This window comes from Balaenoptera acutorostrata, chromosome X (genome assembly GCF_949987535.1).
Source record: "Balaenoptera acutorostrata chromosome X, mBalAcu1.1, whole genome shotgun sequence".
Classification (NCBI taxonomy): Eukaryota; Metazoa; Chordata; class Mammalia; order Artiodactyla; family Balaenopteridae; genus Balaenoptera; species Balaenoptera acutorostrata.
In genome coordinates, this window is record NC_080085.1 from 113,210,424 (window position 1) to 113,226,321 (window position 15,898).

At 44.3% G+C, this 15,898-nt stretch overlaps 1 protein-coding gene across 1 annotated transcript; it reads right to left on the reverse strand.

The window, feature by feature from the left end:
- Window positions 1-278: 278 nt before the first annotated feature.
- GPR119 (G protein-coupled receptor 119) lies at window positions 279-1,286 on the reverse strand. Its single transcript, XM_007188282.2, has one exon. The coding sequence runs from the start codon at window positions 1,284-1,286 to the stop codon at window positions 279-281; it is 1,008 nt and encodes a 335-aa protein (XP_007188344.1).
- Between the last annotated feature and the right edge of the window lie 14,612 nt (window positions 1,287-15,898).

A 15,898-nucleotide genomic window follows, 5' to 3' on the forward strand; every position in this document is an offset into this window, starting at 1 on the left:
AGTATACTTCTTGCTTTAAGTAAGTATACCTCTACAGAAGAAACAGACTCATTGCAAAAGAAGGGCAGGGAGGAATGGAGATTTGCAAATGGGGAAGCTGATTATAGGGGGAAGTCAGCACCCTGCCTTAGTTACCTCTCAGTCTGAGGTTAGGAGGTGCAGGGGGTGGTCAGTTGCTGGAAGCAAGTGCTCTCTTTTCCCTAGCTCCATCTGATCTCCTAGCTGGGGCTCTGAGAAGGGAGAGAGAGGCACTTTGAAACTTGTCTGCCCTTACCATCTTAGCCATCAAGCTCTGAGTGGGAGATGGTGGTGATGTGACGGGCACTTTCCCTGGGCCCCTGTGGGCCACCATCCCTGGCCGAGAGAAGGAGGAGGAATGCGGCGAGCCCCTTCTTCATTCCCAGGGCCATCTGGGAGAACTGTTGCCGTATCTCCTTCTGCCAATAGGCATAGATGAGTGGGTTGAGCAGGGAGTTGCCCACACCAAGCAGCCACAGGTACCGTTCCAGCACTGGGTAGAGGTGGCACTCCTGGCAGGCCACCTGCACAATACTAGTGATAAAGAACGGGGTCCAGGACAGAGTGAAGCTGCCAATGAGAACGGCCACAGTGCGGACAGCCTTGAAGTCACTGGGGGTCCGTGGGGGCCGGTGAGCCCCGGCCGGGGCTCCCACATTCTCTGTCTTGCGGATCTGCTGGCTGTGCGTGGAAGCAATCTTGAGTATGTCACAGTAGAAGAAGACAAAGAGGAGCAGGGCTGGGAAGAAGCCAACGCAGGAGAGGGTCAGCACGAAGCGTGGGTGAAACACAGCGAAGAAGCTGCAGGGCCCCTTGTAGGCGGTCTGCTGGAATACGCGGACCCCGAGTGGGAGGAAGCCAATGAGGTAAGACACCAACCACAGCCCGGCAATGCAGGCCCCGGCCATGAGCCCATTCATGATCTGGAAATAGCGGAGGGGCTGCTTGATGGCAAGGTACCTGTCAAAGGCAATCAGCATGACCGTGAGGACAGAGGCAGCTGCAGAAGAAGTGACAAATGCCATCCGAAGGCTGCACAGGGTCTTCTGTGTGGGCCGAGCCGGGCTGGAGAGCTGGTCTGTGACTAGGCCAGAGATGGCCAGGCCAAGGGAGGTGTCAGCCACAGCCAGATTCAAGGTGAAGCAGAGACTGACACCATCATTCTTGTGGATCAACGACAGCACAGCCATGGCCACTAGGGCATTAGCAGCAATAATGAGGGAGGCCAGGATAGCAAGGGTCACTCCAAATGAGAAAGATGACTCCATGTCTTGAAGTGGCAGGATTTCCACTTACCAGGGCATGCTGGCTCTCCAGCTCAAATTCTCATGGGGGTAGGCAGAGCAGTGGGTTCAGAGCTGCAACGCAGTGCCGGCCATCGCTGGCAGTCCAGGCCGGCAGCTTCCTTTCTTTGGGATACTGCTGGTCACCGAGAATCACTCCCCGTCTCGTTTTCAGTCCTCAGCCTCTTGCCTCTCCAACTCTCTGAAGGCAGCAGTCCCAGCGCAGACGTCTCCCTGGGTCCTGAGCTAGTCCCTCCTCCTACCACCAAGTTACTAGACAACTCCCAAGTACCTGCTGCCCGTTGTCTCGCCAGGCTCTCTCCCTTCACTGATGTTTCAAGGACTTTGTTTGGAGAGACTCGGACATTCATCAGGTCTTCCGTCTGGCAGAAGATATAATTGACTCTAATCACACTTTTTCTTTCTCCATAGCTTGATCTTAGATGTCCACTTCTTTTCTTCCTAAGACTCAAGTTCTAGCTTAACAACTAATCTCAGTTTAATTAAGCATTTGCTTAATAACGAATTCTCAGTTACTATTATGACTTCTTTTAATCAAGCAAGATGATCATAATCAGTTGAAGTGGGAAGTGGGGCAGGCAAGCTATTTTAGGGTCCAGCATACTTTCAGGGGTGTTACCACACGCTTAGGCTGTTTCTTTTTTTTTCTTTTTTTTAAACATCTTTATTGGAGTGTAATTGCTTTACAATGGTGTGTTAGTTTCTGCTTTATAACAAAGTGAATCAGCTCTACCTGTTGTGTCCTAACACCTCAGATTCTAATTCTTTCAAATAGGGTGTGCTGGTCCCCTATTTCTCATCCCTCAGAACTTGATCAGTTGAGGATTCAGAAGGGCAGGAAAAGCAAAACAGAATTGTTACTAGCTGTCATTCAGTTTAGAATAGAGCCTACTCCCTGTCGAGAGCTGCTGTCTAATGGGTATACTCACTGAGAACTTTTTCTGCACTATGTTGGACCATGTCTCTGGTCATGAGTTGTGGCTGCCAGCCTTGTACTTTCTTTTTTTTTTTTTTTTAGGCCACACCGTGAGGCATGCAGGATCCCTGAACAGGGATTGAACCCGTGCCCCCTGCAGTGGAAGTGTGGAGTCCTAACCACTGGACCGCCAGGAAATTCCCTGCCTTCTACTTTCTCGATCCTGTAGCCTTGCCTTTCTTTTTTTAAAAAAAATTATTTTATTGAAGTATAGTTGATTTACAATGTTGTGTTAATTTCTACAGTACAGCAAATTGATTCAGTTATACATATATACACGTTCTTTTTCATATTCTTTTCCATTATGGTTTATTGCAGGGTATTGAATATATTTCCCTATGCTGTACAGTAGGACCTTGTTTATCCATCCTATATATAATAGTTTGCACCTGCTAATCCCAAACTCCCAATCCCTCCCTTCCCCACCTTCCCTCCCCCTTAGCAACCACAAGTCTGTTCTTTATGTCTATGAGTCTGTTTCTGTTTTGTAGATAAGTTCATTTGTGTCATTTTTTTTTTTTTAATTTTTATTTATTCATTTATTTATTTATTCATTCATTTATGGCTGTGTTGGGTCTTCGTTTCTGTGCGAGGGCTTTCCCCAGCTGTGGCAAGTGGGGGCCACTCTTCATCACGGTGCGCGGGCCTCTCACTGTAGCGGCCTCTCTTGTTGCGGAGCACAGGCTCCAGACGCGCAGGCTCAGTAATTGTGGCTCACGGGCGTAGTTGCTCCGCAGCATGTGGGATCTTCCCAGACCAGGGCTCGAACCCGTGTCCCCTGCATTAGCAGGCAGACTCTCAACCACTGCGCCACCAGGGAAGCCCCTGTGTCATATTTTAGATTCTACATATAAGTGATATCATATGGTATTTGTCTTTCTCTTTCTGACTTACTTCACTTAGTGTGATAATCCCTAGGTCCATCCATGTTGTTGCAAATGGCATTATTTCATTCTTTTTTATGGCTGAGTAATATTCCATTGTATGTATGTACCACATCTTCTTTATCCATTCATCTGTCAATGGACATTTAGGTTGCTTCCATGTCCTGGCTATTGTAAATAGTGCTGCAGTGAACATTGGGGTCCATTTATCTTTTCGAATTAGAGTTTTCTCTGGATATATGCCCAGGAGTGTGATTGCAGGATCATATTAACCTTGTTTTTCTTGATCCTGTAGACTTGAGGTATCTCTGGGACAGGAGAAGGGGAGGTGAGCTCCATTCTGGAAAGTATCTACTCTAATGTTTGGTTGTGGAATTTTCCATTTTCCAGGGATAGAGTTAGGCCAAAGGGCGGCAGTGTTGCTGAGGCAGGTGAGATGGGCCCAGGGAGGACGGCTGTGTAGCTCACTGCTATTTTAGATTGTATATCCATTTGCTCGGGTACATTAGAACTAACCTTTTGCCTGCTACTCTCATCTTGGATACCAAGAAGAGAGGGGTGGGGAGAAGAGTGGTTAGAAGCTTGTTTACTCAGTTCAGGTCAGAGCACAAATGGGAAAGGTTAGTGTTTTAAGTGAGGGAGTGAAGAGCAAGGTGCAGAGTTGGAAGCAAATATTATATTCCAGGATGTTTTGACAGTCTGAGAGGGCCTTCGGCAGATGTCTCTCTTACAAAGGATCAGAAAGGTTGTGGCGTGGGGACTTGGTATTCTGGTTGCCAACCTGAGAACTGTTTTTATTCTTTGGTACATCCATTAGGAGGCTGGTTTCAGTCGCTTAGCACCTGGCCTAATTTTATACCTGGATCTAAGGTGTGCTTTTGTTTCCCCAGCCCTTGACTCTATGCGTGGAGTCAAGGTGGCCCTTTTCAAAGCCATGCTAAAACTCAAGAGTGCATCAGAATCCCCTGGAGGGCTGGTTAACACCCAGATTCTTTTGTTTTCTTTTTTTTAAATGTGAATTTTATTTTAATCTCAATTCCCTTATGCTCTTGCATCTAATTTTTTTCTTTAATTAATAGTAATCTCTTATTTATTTATTTATTTTTATATTTATTTTTGGCTGTGTTGGGTCTTCGTTTCTGTGCGAGGGCTTTCTCTAGTTGCGGCAAGCGGGGGCCACTCTTCATCGCGGTGCGCGGGCCTCTCACCATCGCGGCCTCTCTTGTTGCGGAGCACAGGCTCCAGACGCGCAGGCTCAGTAGTTGTGGCTCACGGGCCTAGTTGCTCCATGGCATGTGGGATCTTCCCAGACCAGGGCTCGAACCCATGTCCCCTGCATTAGCAGGCAGATTCTCAACCACTGCGCCACCAGGGAAGCCCAACAGCCAGATTCTTGAGCCTCACCTCCAGAATTTTGAATGTGTTAGTTCTGGGGTGGGCCCAAGAATCTGCATTTCTAACAAGTTCCTAGGTGATGCTGATGCTGAAGCTGCTCTAGTGAAACGGTTCTTAACCTTAGCTGTGCAGTGGAATCACTTGTTGATTCCAAAACTAGTGATGTTTGGGTCACACACCAAGGGATTCTGATGTCATTAGTCTGGGATTTGACCTCGGCAACTGGAGTTTTAAAAGGTCCACAGGTGATTCTAATATTCAGCCAGGGGTGAGAACCACTGTCAAATGGCAGAAGCACAGGCTCTGGAGTCAGGGCACCTGGGGGCCAGCCTGACGCTATTTCTGTGCTTTTGTGTGGACAAATGACTTCACCTCTCTGATTTAGCTTTGGCTTCCTCATGTGTGACATGGGGACAATAATACCTACCTCTCAGTGTTGTGGGTATGATAAAAATGAGATATGATGGATGCAAAAAGGCTTTATGAACAGTAAAATGTTACACAGGTATTTTTCTTGATTTTCTTCTATCCTCCTGTTAATCAAAGGGTGTATCAGATCAGGAACATTGGTATGACCTGACAGCTTGGTAGAAATGCAAATCTCAGGCCCTGCCCAAGACTTACTGATGCAGAGTCTGCATTTGAACAAGATCTCCAGGTGATCTGTAGGCATGTTAAAGTTGTCCTTTCCTCTCTTCTACTGTCAGGTGCCTGGTTGTATTGGTTTCATTTTGCTGCTGTAACAAACTACCACAAACACAGCGGCTTAAACCACACAAATTTATTATCTTAGTTCTCAAGATCAGAAGTCCCAAACTGGTCCCACAGGCTCAAATCAAGGTGTTGGTAGGGCTGCATTCCTTCGGGAGCCTCTAGCGGGGAATAATTTCCTTGTCTTTTTCAGCTTTTAGAAGCTGAGCACGTTCCTTGGCTCATGGCACATCACTCAGACCTCTGCTTCCATAATCACATCTCCTCTGACTCTTACCCTTCTGCCTCCCTCTTTTAAAGGACCCTGTGATTACTTTGAGTCTACCCAGATATCCATGATATCCTCCCCATATTAAGATCCTTAATCACATCTGCAAAGTGCCTTTTGTCACGTAAGGTAAAATACTCATAGGTTCTGGGGATTAGGATGTGCACATCTTTGGTGGTGTGGGGACCATTATTCTGCCTATCGCACCAGTATTCTCTGCTGCCCAGGTCTCTTTTCCCTCCATCCCCAACAGATGCTCTTCTCAGTCTACTCTTCCTTTGCTCACACCCTAGACAGTTATTTGTTTTCTTTTAGCCATTAACACTTTCCTGTTTTCTGTCTCAGGAACCCACACGCTGATTCAAACTAATTTAGGCATCCTTGGAAAATAGTGAGCTCTCTGTCATTGGAAGTATGCAAGTAAAAGATGAATGCCCACCTGTCAGAAGGGCCTTAGAAGGAGATTCTGCAGTGGTGCAAAACATCATTATTCCCACTGAATTGTCTTTCACTTGTCTTTCACTCCCTACACAATCTGTTTTTGATGGGCCTCCAAGAGTCTCCCTTAGCTCTCTCCCTTCATTCTTAGCTACCCCCATCTCTGTGTTCCCCTTGGTATTTTCTACCCCCTTTCCCACACTACCACCTGGTCTCAGCTGTGTGTCCTAGGTCATAGCCACAGAGAACATGGTTCCTTCCTGGGAGGTTGGTTGCTGGTCCTTACGGTCCTGGAGCAGACTGAGGACCCTGAGTCTCCAGTGTGGAGCATTGACAAGGCAAACAAGCTGGGGTTGAGAAAGGGAAGAATGAAAGGGCTTATTCTCTGGTCAAACTATCCTATAACGAATGCATTAAAGGCTGGTCACGGTGAGCTGTCACCAAGGATGCAACAGGGCGCTTCATCCACCCCGAGGGAATGGGACCAAGGGCCACAGGTTTCAGCTGGAATGGGAGTGCAGGAGATGCCAGGCTTCAACAGAGCCTGGCTTTGGAGCCAGGCTCGTGGGAGAGGAGCTCTAGGAAGATATTCAAGACAAGTCACACCTGATTTCTCATGGTGCCTAGACCAGCCATCTGCCGGTGATGGTTTAGCTGCATCTTGCCCAGGACTTTAATATCTCTTCCTGAATGAGTAGACTGGTATATCCATTACTGTGAAATATTATGCAGTGGTGTGAAAAGAATGGGATAGGTTTATATGTCCTGACACAGAGAGACCTCCAAGACATGTTGTTGGTTGATAAATCAAGTCACACATCAATATGTAGAGTCTGAACCCACTTATGAAAATAAAACCCCAAACCTCAGCTAAATGTATAGAGAGGAGATTGTTAGCAGTGAGTGAGTAACTGTGAGGAGGGGAGTGGGATTGATGGGGAGTGAAGAAAGACCATCACGATTTACTTTGAATACTTCTTACTTGTTATATATTCTCACAGTGAGGATGTATTCATGTAATTTCAAAAGAAAAAACCTCCTCAAAACTCCACCTTCCTATTCCAACTCAGGCACTAGTTTGCAAAGGCCTTTTTCGGACTATACAGAAATGCACACACACGTATTCTCAGACAGCCATTTCCAACTGTTTCCTGAGGAAGATCTGGGGGTAAGATTTGGGGGTTGCAGAAGGGGTGGGGGATTGTAACAATGCCTGGGGGTATGTGGAATCTGAGAAGATTATTGTTAATATTAGTAATACCTACATTTTATCACACACACTTTACATGCGTGATCTCATTTATTCCTCACAATATCCCCGTGAGATGATATTATCACCAACGCACATGGAAGTTCATTGAAGCTAATTAAACTGCTCAGGGTTCCACAGCTAGCAAGGGGTGGAACTGGGGTTTGAACCCAGGTCTGCCAAGCCTCAGAGTCTATATTCTTCTAACTCTGTCAGCTGGTCTCTTCAGAATTGTAACGTTATTACAGAAATGTAAATTGCTGACCAGAGAAAGGGTGAAAGCTGTGTGGCATCATCTGAAGGCTTTGAAAACCTGTGCCCAGCCTCATGAAGGATGCTAGCCCTCACCACATACAAGAAGAATGCTGCCAGCCTACATGCAATGTCATTGTGACTTGAGCCAAGACAGGCCCGTCCTGTGCTGCTTTTCTGAGGGCTTTACTTGCCCCTCAGCTTGTCTCTCTGATCGCCCATCTGATCTAGTCTTTTCAATGATGTGTCTCAGTGATCTGGCTTCTCTGCCCTGTGGCCCACCCACTCCTTTCCCTAATCTGCAGACTGTCTCCCACTCTCTGGATCAGTGTTTCTGGATCATTCCTGCTAACTAGCTTCTTCACCTTGGTCTCGATATGTCATTCTGTGATATGGCTCAGCAACAGAACACCCCAGAAAAAGTCTGGCTCAAATAGAGAAAATGAGGACAGTAAAAGCTGATCATGCAGGGGACATTTTGGAGAATAGGGAGTGGAGCACTAGTCATTGGTTTGGAGATTGACCTGATCAGGCAGGCTCCTGTCATCCCTCAAAAATGCTTTTCCATTCAGCTCCAGCTGGATTGGCCCAGCTCTGTTCCTCACCCCATCTGCTCTGATTGTCCCATTCAGCTCAGTTCAGCACACACACTCCATAGGCCTGCATGCCAATGAGGATTTAACATCATGGATTTAGAGTAAATGTGATTTGTGATTACAGGGGGCTCCTCTTGGATCAGAGCCATTTACTCCCCCAGCAATTTCTTCTTTACTCTCTTACTTTCTTCTCTGGAACTGGATTCTGCTTTCAAAGTCAGCTTATCAGAAATCTTGGCTGCTTCTGAAATTTCCGGTGCTTGACGTGTGGAAAGCTGCTGCTCTGGGCAGTGGAGGAAGGGGAAAATGACAGCCGGGTGGTAAAAGGACATCTGTTGTGTGTCTTCTAGAAGGCATACTCACCCCTGGAAGCAACTTGGCCTCTTGCTCCTCAGGAGTTCGGGATTCTCTGTCCAGTTACTTGGGATTTACCTAAAGCATCAGATTGCCAGGGGCCAACAGTTGTGCTGAGCCTGGCGGGGAGCCCATAGGGGTGACTCACATAACTCATGCCAGTTCTCCTGCAACACCTTCTTGCTAAGCTTTGCAGACTGCTCTCAATTATCTGTGGATGACGGTATTCACAGATAATCAAAGGTGCTTATCTAAGGCAGTTATCCTTAGCTGTTATTGTGGTATTTTTTAAAAACTGAAGTATAGTTGATTTACAATGTTGTGTTAGTTTCAGTTGTACAGCACAGTGATTCAGTTATACATACATACATATATTTATACACATATATAATCTTTTTCAGATTCTTTTCTAAGTTATTACAAAATATTGAGTACAGTTCCCTGTGCTATACAGTAGGTCCTTGTTGTTTACCTATTTTGTATATAGCAGTGTGTATATGTTAATCCCAAACTCCTAATTTATCTCCCCACCCACCTATCCCCTTTGGTAAAGGTAAATTTGTTTTCTATGTCTGTGAGTCTATTTCTGTTTTGTAAGTAAGTTCATTTGTATCATTTTTTAGATTCCACACATAAGTGATACATGATATTTGTCTTTCTCTGTCTGACTTACTTCACTTAGTATAATAATCTCTAGGTCCATCCATGTTGCTGCAAACAGCATTATTTCATTCTTTTTTCATGGTTGAGTACTATTTCATTGTATATATATACCACATCATCTTTATCCATTCATCTGTCGATGGAAATTTAGGTTGCTTCCATGTCTTGGCTATTGTAAACAGTGCTGCAGTGAACATTGGGGTGCATGTATCTTTTTGAATTACGGTTTTCTCCAGATATACATGCCCAGGAGTGGGATTGCAGGATCATATGGTAACTCTGTTTTTAGCTTTTTAAGGAACTTCCATACTGTTCTCCATAGTGACTGCACCAATTTACATTCCCACCCACAGTGTAGGAGGGTTCTCTTTTCTTCATACCCTCTCCTAGCTGTTGTTTTTGAATCATAGAACCTTTTAAAAATCTGACGGAAGCTGTGGACCTCCTTCTAAACAATGCACATGTTCATGTACATACACATCATACAAACAAATTCAGGGTCTTCATAGACTCCCTGAAGCCCACGCATGGATTCAAGTTAATATCCCAGGAAGAGATGATAAGATCCTCTGTTAACACAATGCATCATTTCTTATTCCCTTTAGTCCTCCAGGAAACCTACAAATCAGGACCAGATCTTTTAAACAAATACATTTAAACAGCTTTCTTTAACTCAAGTAAAGTGTGGCCTGCATCCATTTTTTTAGGCTTCTGTTTTGCTTCCATCAAGCAGCATTGCCCCTAAGTCTCCAGTGTGGGAGCAGGTAAGTACAGGATGGCGTGCTGCTTAGATTTATGGGTCCTCTTGAGTCAGCCTTCCTGATGGTGACATTGTTTTTGGATCAATTGAAATAAGTGGATGAAAACACTGAAAAATTAAAGGTGCTTCTACCAAGAGACCTTTTCTGTAGTGTCTGACAATGTTGATCACCTTTCACTCTTCTTGAATCCTACTTTCTCCTGCTGCTTCATCTTCATCTGTCATCCTCCTCCTCATCTCCTTTGTTGGCTCCTCAGGCACTTTGACTCAACAGTTTACCAACAAATTCATAATCTTTCTCCCAAACCAGTCTTCCTCCCTGCCTTTCTTGCCTCGGAAGAATGCCACTACCCAGCTAGTCTTGAACCAGAAACCTAAGCGTCATCCCTAGACGTTTCCTCACCACCCACATTTACTTCAATCAACATACTGTGCCACTGAAGTCTGTTGACTTTGGTCCTGCCCATCACAGCCAACTGCTCTCCCAACATAAAAACTCGTGCACCTTCAGTCTATTCTCCATAGTGGTTCCAAGGTGATCTAAAATAAAAGTGACCATTTCATTCCCAGGGTTAAGGGAGAATACCGGGATTGTATTTTTTCCCCCCACATATATGTTTTCCCTTGAGACTGAGCATGTTCACCTTTGTATTCTCAGTACCTAATGCAGTATCTGCGTATAGCAGGTCCTCAACAAAAGCAGCTGCCTTGTTGGTTGGCTGAATGACTGAATGACTGAGCCATATGATCACCTCTCATTGCCTACAGGCTGGAATCTGACTTTTTAAAAAACATCTTTATTGGAGTATAATTGCTTTACAATGGTGTGTTAGTTTCTGCTGTATAACAAAGTGAATCAGCTATATGTATACATATATCCCCATAACTCCTCTCTCTTGTGTCTCCCTCCCACCCTCCCTATCCCACCCCTTTAGGTGGACACAAATCACCAAGCTGATCTCCCTGTGCTATGTGGCTGCTTCCCACTAGCTATCTATTTTACATTTGGTAGTGTATATATGTCCATGCCACTCTCTCACTTCGTCCCAGCTTACCCTTCCCCCTCCCCATGTCCTCAAGTCCATTCTCTATGTCCTCTGCGTCTTAATTCCTGTCCTGCCCCTAGGTTCTTCAGAACCATTTTTTTGTTTTTAGATTCCATATATATGTGTTAGCGTACGGTATTTGTTTTTCTCTTTCTGACTTACTTCCTCTGTATGACAGTCTCTAGGTCCATCCACCTCACTACAAATGACTCAATTTCGTTTCTTTTTATGGCTGAGTAATATTCCATTGTATATATGTGCCACATATTCTTTATCCATTCATCTGTCGATGGACAGCATTTTTCACAGAACTAGAACAAAATATTTCACAATTTGTATGGAAACACAAAAGACCCCGAATAGCCAAAGCAATCTTGAGAAAGAAAAATGGAGCTGGAGGAATCAGGCTCCCTGACTTCAGACTATACTACCAAGCTATAGTAATCAAGACAGTATGGTACTGGCACAAAAACAGAAATATAGATCAATGGAACAGGATAGAAAGCTCAGAGATACACCCACGCACATATGGTCACCTTATCTTTGATAAAGGAGGCAAGAATATACAATGGAGAAAAGACAGCCTCTTCAATAAGTGGTGCTGAGAAAACTGGACAGCTACATGTAAAAGAATGGAATCTAACTTTCTTGGCTTCATCTACAAGGCCCTTCACAAAATGGCCTGAACTCTTCCATCTTCATAGGATGCCCTGCCCCCCATTCCATCCCCTGGTCATACTATACACGTTTTAAAAATTGAAGTATAGTTAATTTACAATGTTGTGTTAGTTTCAGGTGTACAGCAAAGTGAATGATATACACATATATATTCTTTTTCAGATTCTTTTCCATTATGGGTTATTACAAGATATTGAATATAGTTCCCTGTGCTATACAGTAGGTCCTTGTTGTTTACCTATATAATATTTGTCTTTCTCTTTCTGGATTACTTCCCTTAGTATGATAATCTCTAGGTCCATCCATGTTGCTGCACTTGGAATTATCTCATTCTTTTTATGGCTGAGTAGTATTCCATTGTGTATATATATATATATATATATACCACATCTTCTTTATCCATTCATCTGTTGATGGACACTTAGGTTGCTTCCATGTCTTGGCATTGTAAATACACCATACACTTTTCACACTTTGATGCTTTTGCCTTTGGTGGTTCTTCTGCTGGTTCCTCTGCTTGAAATGCTCTTTCTGCATGGCACCCATCCCCTATCTTCCACCTGCATGGTGATTGCCTTCAAGGTCCAGCTCAACTATTACCTGCCTTTCTGTATCTTTACACGACAATCTGCTTTCCATCCCCAGCTCCCTCTGACCCCAAGCAATCAGAATTAACCGATTCCTTATCTAGTTCCAATAGCATTTCACTCATGTCTTCATTATGACACTCATCCTTTTGTGTTATATTTATTCACATGTGTAACTGTCTGGCAACATTGTGAGCTGGTGTCTTGTGGTCTTGTTCACTGTAGTATCCCCAGCATCTAGCCCAGCACCTAAACACTCGCAAACACAGGATATGACTTTATGTTGGTGTTAGATGTGTTCTTATTTATTTTTTTAAATATATTTTTTAGCTTAAAAAGATACCAGCATGGAATACCACCTCCTTTGCTGTCACCCTGAGGCAAACCACCAACATCTCTTGCCTGAATTATTGCAGAGCTTCCTAACTAGTCTTCCTGCTTCTACCTTAGGCATTCCCCCCCCACTTCCCCGCCCCTGGCCACCTCCAATCTGTGGCCAAAGTGATCCTGCTAAAATGTAAGTCAGACTAAAATCCTTCGGTGGTTTCTCACCTCACATTGAGTTAAATCCAAAGTTGCCACCCAACATGGCCATGCCTGATTTGCTCCCCTGACCCCCGCTTATCCTGTGCATAATGGCTAAGGGTACAGACTTTGGAGCCACACTATCCTGGCTCTCCCATTGTGTGACCTAGGGTAAGTGACTTAACCTCTCTATGCCTCAGTTTCCTCATCGGCAAAATGGCGATTACAGTATCTCCTTCATAGGGTTGTTGTCAGAAGTAAATGAATTAATATGTGTAAAGTACCTAGAACAATGTCTGGTACATGGTGGGTACTAAATTGGATTTTGTTAAATAAACAAAAATCTGTCATTCTTTCCCTTGCCTGCTCCTCTCCAGTCACTCTGGCCTCCTTGTTGTTTCTCAAACACACTCCTGTCTCAGGACCTTTGCACGTACTGTTCCTGCTACCTAGAACAGTCTTCTCCCAGATACCCCCATGGCTTGCTCCCCATCTCCTTGCAGATCTCTGCCTCCATGTCACTGTATCAGGGGGGCTTCTTTGACTGACACCCTTTATAAAATACCAACACTCTCTCACTCTCTGCCCCCTAATGCTGCTTTATTTTTCCTTCATAGCATTTATCAACATCGAATGTATATTTATATGTCTGTTTTCCTTCTTCCCCAACAAGAATGTAAACTCCATAAGGACAGGAATTCCACTTGCCTTGTTTACTGTTATAACTCCAGCACTTAGAACAGTGTCTAGCATATAATAGTTGCTCAATAAATATTTGTTGAATGAATGAATAAAAGACAAATCGAGAAAATTAAGATCATGCTCTTTCTGCCAAGATAACATGGCAATAAAAAAATGTGATAAAGGTAAGATAGCTGGATAATGGTAAGAAAATTCTAACAGTATAGAAGGGAACAATGGGAAAATAAAAGCCTCTTTCCCCCTACCTTCATCTGTTTCCCTAAAGGTAACCATAGTTGTGTTTTCAGTTTCATTAACCAATAAGTGTATTGTGTGCTTGCTATGTGTGCAGGAAAGTGTTTGAGGTTTGAGGTGCTGAGAGCTTAAAGATGCAGTCTTTACCTTCTAGGATCTCACAGTCTTTCTGGGGGGAGAACATAAAAGAGGGGCGAAGTGCTGCAGAGTTCAGAAGCGAGAGCCATCACTGCAGGCTGGCAAGGTCAGGAAAGGTTTCCTGCATGAGAGATGCCTTGATGAGAGTTTGGAGCTTGGGCAGGTTTCAGTTAGAGAGGCGAGTGGCCCAGGGATATGGGGCTCTCTCAGAAGAGGTATCTGGATTGGATAATGAAAGGGGCCCTTGAGGGAATGGATAGAAGTGGAGCCTGGCTGAAGTTGAGGCTTCATGGTGAGGCGCAGTGGGAGAAAAGACTGGAGAATAGGGGCTGGGGCAGTTATAAGAGTACTGAAAGAGCTGGGAGGCATGTGACAATGACTCGGAACACCACTGAGAGTAGACAGGATGTGTTTTATAGACACTGCAGTGGCACAATTATTGGGAATTGGTGATTGGATATATATTTTTGGATGAGTAATAGGGAAGACTGAAGTATGACATCCCTGTTTTTGAACCTGGGCAACCAGGAAAATGGTGATAACATTGCCTGAAATCGAGAAGTCAGGAGGGAAGGCTGTTTTGATGTGAGGGAAGGCTGTTTTGGGATGTGGTGTGGTGGTGGGAAGTGGAGAGATGAATTTGGCTAGATATATTGTTCAGCTTTTCCTTGAATGTGGGGACTGCCTTCAGTTTCCTTAGCATTACCCACTGAACCTAGAAATGAGCTCTGCATGCAATGGGTGCTAAATGAATGTTATTGGTGGAGAAAGGAGTAGAAGCTGGGAGAGCTAAAAATCTTCCCAGTTTGCCTGGGACATCTCCATGGATGTGCTTCCAATTGGTAGGAATTGGCAGGTAAGATGATGCCTAGAGATTTCCATAAGTCTGAGTGGAAAGGGGATGGGAATCCAGAGGACCCTCTGAATTTAATGTCTGAGAGGAGGACCAGCGTTTGCCATCCAAGGTGGCTATTATTTCGTTCATCTTATTCTCCTCTTTTGCTTCACCTTCCTTTTGAACTCTGATGACTGAGGCCCAGGTATTGCTCCAATTCTCTCATTTCACAGTTGCCTGAAGAATCCAGCCAGATAATACTGCATGCTAGTTTACCACTTTGCAGTGACTACTTCAACCCTACAACTAAGCAACCTAAGGTTTCTAGGAGCAGATAAAACCCATATGCAATCTGTCACTGTTTAGTTTTCATTGCCAAAGTAATTCTACAAAGTTAATGAATAGCTGGGTTGGAGTAGGGGAGGGGAAGAGACACAGAATGAATGAAGAGAAACTGTCATTTATGGGCAGCCTCTGTTCTGCTTCTTGGCAAGACATTGGGTACATCGTGAACCACTGAGGGTACAGTTGTCATCATCACCATCATCATCAAAGTACTTTTATGAAGTGCCTAGTTTCTGGGGCTCTGAGCTAGGCCTACACAGAGAACTACACAGCTCTGGAATTTCACTTTTAGACCATGCATGATCTGAGACCAGATACTGATGTCCACATATGCAAGATGGATTCAAATCTTCAGTATGGTTTATTCACACATTATATGCCACCACCTCTTCTACATGTTCCTGATTATTTCTGTAGTAAAATCTATCAAGCAGATATACCCTGTCTCCTCGATGATATTATAGCTCTTTGAAGGCAGAGAACCCAACCTTACAATCCTGTCTACAGACTTTCTGTACAGGACAAATACAGATGCTCAGTAAGGATTGATGAATCAGCCAGACCTGATGGGTAGAGAGAGAGTACCTTTCAAGCTCTTTAACTCATTTAAACCTCAGTTTCTTCTACAAAATGGGGAGGATAATTTTATCTATAGACTTCACGGGGTTGTTACGAGGATAGAGGGCCAACGCATGTAAATTGATTAGCACACAATCTAGCATTTTCTGCTCAACTGTTAGCTATTAATTTAACAATATGAATTTCTACCTCCCGCTTGAGTAGGAGAGTGACTATGGAAAAGGGGTAGCAGCTTTCACACAAATCTGGGTATTCAATTCAGCCTATGGAAGCACACTTGTCAGTTGCTTATGCATTGGAATTTGAGAGACAAAAAGGATTTACCCCCTCACATATCTTCTTCACTTTTCTGCCGTCACTC